This window comes from Lampris incognitus, chromosome 1, assembly GCF_029633865.1.
Source record: "Lampris incognitus isolate fLamInc1 chromosome 1, fLamInc1.hap2, whole genome shotgun sequence".
In the NCBI taxonomy this organism is placed as follows: Eukaryota; Metazoa; Chordata; class Actinopteri; order Lampriformes; family Lampridae; genus Lampris; species Lampris incognitus.
In genome coordinates, this window is record NC_079211.1 from 98,922,205 (window position 1) to 98,926,848 (window position 4,644).

At 43.5% G+C, this 4,644-nt stretch overlaps 1 protein-coding gene across 1 annotated transcript in view; it reads right to left on the bottom strand.

Annotated features, from left to right (window-relative positions):
- Positions 1-3,346: 3,346 nt before the first annotated feature.
- Positions 3,347-4,644, bottom strand: part of LOC130124035 (serum amyloid P-component-like) — a 3,277-nt gene continuing 1,979 nt past the window's right edge. Inside the window, exon 2 of the mRNA XM_056293402.1 lies at positions 3,347-4,064. Coding sequence (XP_056149377.1) covers positions 3,448-4,064 — 617 coding nt within the window. The 3' untranslated portion in view covers positions 3,347-3,447. The remainder of the gene's footprint in view (positions 4,065-4,644) is intronic.

A 4,644-nucleotide genomic window follows, 5' to 3' on the forward strand; every position in this document is an offset into this window, starting at 1 on the left:
GTATACATTAGTTATACTTTTAGTATACTTTGGTTTAAGTATACTCCTGAATAGTAAATTCAAAGTTAACTTAAAGTATACTTACACAAGTATAAGATTATAACAAGTATACTTTGGTTTAAGTATACTCATGAATAGTTAATTTAAAGTATACTTATACAAGTATAAGATTATGAAAAGTATACTTAAAGTATACTTAGTTTATAAAAAGTATACTATACGTATCATACTTTTTGGTAAGGGGGGGTAGGAGCTGTTCTCTCTCAGAGGTCGGCTAAGGGAAATAAGCTACACCCCTGTGCCTTTCTTTCCTGCAAGCTGTCGGCCTCTGAGAGAAACTATGATTTTGGCAACCGTGAGCTGCTTGCCATCAAGGTGGCATTGGAGGAGTGGAGGCACTTATTGGAGGGGGCCGAACAGCCTTTTCTCGTCTGGACGGATCATAAGAACCTTGAGTACTTGAGGACGGCCAAGAGGCTCAACTCTCGGCAGGCAAGGTGGGCTCTCTTTTTTCAACCGGTTCCATTTCACCCTGTCTTATCGCCCTGGCTCCAAGAACTTAAAGCCTGATGCTCTCTCCCGTTTGTTTCCCTCCGAGAACTCATGTAAAGATCCTACTACCATTCTTCCTCCCTCGTGTGTTGTGGGTTCTGTCACTTGGGACATTGAGAGAAGGGTCGCCAAGGCCAATGTGAACTGTCAACCTCTGGCCGGCTGCCCGCCGAACCGGCTGTTTGTGCCTCCTGTCTTGCGTTCACAGGTCATCCACTGGGCCCACTCTTTCCGGTTATCCTGTCACCCTGGAGTACACCAAACCTTGTTCATCATACGACAGTGGTTCTGGTGGCTGGAGAAAGATGGTTCATTTTGTTCCCTTGCCCAAGTTGCCCTCGGCCAAGGAAGCAGCCGAGGTGATGCTGCATCATGTTTTTTGCCTCCATGGCTCCCCCAGGGACATTGTGTCTGACCGGGGCCCGCAGTCTGTTGCACAATTCTGGTGGGCTTTCTGTTGACTCCTGGGAACATCCGTCAGCCTCTCATCTGGCCACCATCCCCAAACCAATGATCAGACGGAGCGGCTGAACCAGGAGCTGGAGACCAGCCTGCATTGCGTCGCCTCCCAGAGCCCCAACCCATGGAGCAGTCAGCTCACCTGGGTTGAGTATGCACACAACTCTCTCCTATGTTCCTCATCTGGTCTCTCCCCCTTTCAGTGTGCCTATGGTTATCAACCTCCTCTCTTCCCTGCCCTCGAGAGGGAGGTCAGTGTGCCCTCTGCACTGGCTCTGGTGCGCCGCTGTCGCCACGCCCAGGCCCAACGCACCCTGATCCGCAATTCCGAGCATTACAAGAAGGCGGCTGACTGACGGCGGATCCCTGCCCCCACTTACAGGAGCGGCCAGAGGGTATGGCTATCCACTAAAGACCTGCCTTTCAGAGTGGAGTCCCAGAAACTTGCTCCCAGGTTTGTGGGGCCATTCCCTATTTCCAAGGTCATTAACCCAGTTGCTGTCAAGTTCAAACTCCCCAGAGCCATGAGAGTCCACCCATCCTTCCACGTGAGTTAGATCAAACTGGCCATAGAAAGCCCTCTGGTCCCTGCCTCCAGGCCCCCTCCTCCTCCTTCGGTTCGTCGATGGTGGCCCTGTTTACACTGTCCGCAAGCTCCTGGCTGTCCGACGTCAGGGCCGGAGCTACCAATACCTGGTCGACTGGGAGGGACTCGGCCTGGAGGAACGTTCCTGGGTCTCGGCCAGCAACATCCTGGACCCCTCCCTCATCCGGGACTTCCATCAGGCCCACCCTGGCGACCGTGGGCCGCCTGGAGCCGGCTGTAGAGGGAGGGGGGATACTGTCATGCCCTGTCTGAATAGTTAAGTTATCTTTTGCTTCTCCCAGTGCTCTATGTCTTGTATTTCCTGTTTTATTTTGATACTCACCTCTTGTCTCGTTTCAGGTCCTTTACTTCTTGCTCTCATGTGTCTCCCTCCTGTGTGATTACCTGCCCTGCCCTAATGTGTTGTACCTGTGCCTCATTGTCTCCCCTCCTCCAGAGTATATAGTCTTAGTGTTCCCTTCCTTCTGTGCCAGCTCGTCTTGTTCCTTGTAACAGCGTTCCAGCAGTTTTCCCCTTGTGTGAGTTTCTTGAGCCCTATAGTTTCCTGACCTTTTTTTTGCCTTTATTGACCTTGTCTTTCGCTTGCTGATTTGGACACTGTTGCCTTATTATCTGATCACCTGTGTACCGACCTCATTTTTATTAAAAGGACTGATTTTTGTGAACTGAGACTGAGTCTGCGTTTTGAGTCCAAGCCTGTGGTTCAGTACTGACAAGGCGTGTGTGGGTGAATGTGCGGCATTAATTGTAAAGTACTTTAGAAAAAAACACTACATAAATGCAGTCCATTTACCATATTTGTTGTTCTCCATTCCCAGCACAAAAGATTCAGCATCAGTGAATGTGATTTGGCAATAGTTTTCTTCTTTCTAAGTGAAAATTTTTATAGCACAGGAAATAAAAGAAGTGAATCATAGTATTAGGAGAGTTAATAGGCCAACTATATTGCCTGTTCTCTAAGAGAGTTCAAATATAGCTCACCATATTGTTTCTAAAATATATTTGGGAATAATTTGAAATATGGAGATATAAAAGTAAATTGTACTTTGATGGCAATTTCTTTTCTCTCTCTCTCTTTTTTTTTTTTTTGCTAATAAAATCATGAAAATAACCCTGGTATGGTGGATCAAATTGTAGCTTAAAAATTGGCTGACTTAAGAAATTGCGAGACAAAACAAATTAATTCCCCCAAATTTGACTTGGCCCTAAAAGAAACCCACTTTCTGTTAAGAAACACATCAACACATCACTCCACCATAACTTTGAAAAAATATAGGTACCACTTTATGTTTCGGGAACAGCCTGGCTCAGGAGCGGGTTGTCTAGTAATCAGAAGGTCGCTGGTTTGATCCCTGGCTCCTTCAAAGAGCATGTCAAAGTGTCCTCGAGCAAGCCACTAGACTCCTAACTGCTCCTGATGAGCAGGTTGGTGCCTTGCATTGCAGCCTCCGCCATCAGTGTATGAATGTGTGTGTGTGAAAGGGTGAATGTGAGGTATACATTGTGAAGCACTTTGAGTGGTCGGTAGACTAGAAAAGCATTATTTCTATAATAAATGCTGACCATTTATGTTTATTTTACCGCAAACTATTATTTATCAGGTTGATGTGAAAAAATGTTCACCTATACTGTTTTACTGCAAGTAAAATTACTTAATTTTCTAGCAACTGATTTCATTTATTTGTGTATAACGGTGCTGATATACAATAACACAAAGGGCCATTTGTATGCTTATAAGAAATGCTTTTTAATAGGCTTTGTTTTACATGAAGAAAAGGGATCCATGCTTTTTTCAATACATTACCCTTTTGTCCTGTCTGTCTACATGTTCAGCTAAAACAGAAAAAATCAGATTCCTGCACAAACACCGAGCCCACTATGTCATATTTTAGAGCCTCCCAGTTGAGAATATTTCCTGGAGTCGAGATAATGCCGTTCATATAAGAACTGATTTGACATGCAGGTAACACAGAGTCCCAGACGTGGACATCTGTAATGTCTCCCTCAAAGGACTGCTTAGAATCAAATGCACCACCAAAACTGTCTTGTTCTTGGCCTAGAATTATACTTAGATCCCCAGTTAGAACAGAAGCGGTAAGACGTTTCTGGACAGTGCGCTTTCCATTCAACCACACCTGGCTCAGCCCTGTGTTTGTGCTCCAGGTCCAGCAGATTGAATTCCACTCAAACTGCTTTTCTGGTAAACCCGAGATAACATATCTAGCTGATCCTAAATACATACTATATGAACCAGCTGATTCCCTGCCCAAGAGAACAGCGTTTGAGTTTTGCCGAGTTGCCAGAGAAAAAAGGGACTGGTAGCGAGGGAGATCGGAAAAAAACCTCTGGCACAAAGTCATGGCTGAAATCTTCTGCACACTGGTGTGAAGAACAACACGAGGGGCATCTGGACCGTCTGGGAAGGTGACTTGCTTGTGTGACAGACCTATAAAAACATATATAACATAAACAAGTGCAGGTTTTAAATCCATTCATTGTTGAAAGTTATCAGGCCTTGTATAATTTAATTAAATTATATCTGATTTAATTCTTGACAACATTTTGAACAAATTTTGCTTCCTGTCACACCAACACATTGTCAGAATAATACAGTAATTGCCACTGGTGTGTTGGGGTTTTAGCCTGAATTTGAATCAGAAACATTCAAACAGTTTGATTATGTTTATAAACATTACCTTCTTATCTTTATTTCCCTACATTTTATGTTCATATATATATATATAAAACATAAAACATGATTTTATATATATATATTATATATATAAAATCGCATGAAACAGGCTTGTACTGTCTATTAAAGAATTTACTTGAATCACTTGATTTTATATACGTGTGTGTGTGTATGTGTGTGTGTGTAAGATCCAGCATCCCATGACCCTGAGAGGAGAGCAGGATAAGCGGTTTGGATAATGGCTGGATATATATATATATATATATATATATATATATATATATATATATATATATATACATACACACACACACACATAATCCAGTGATTCAAA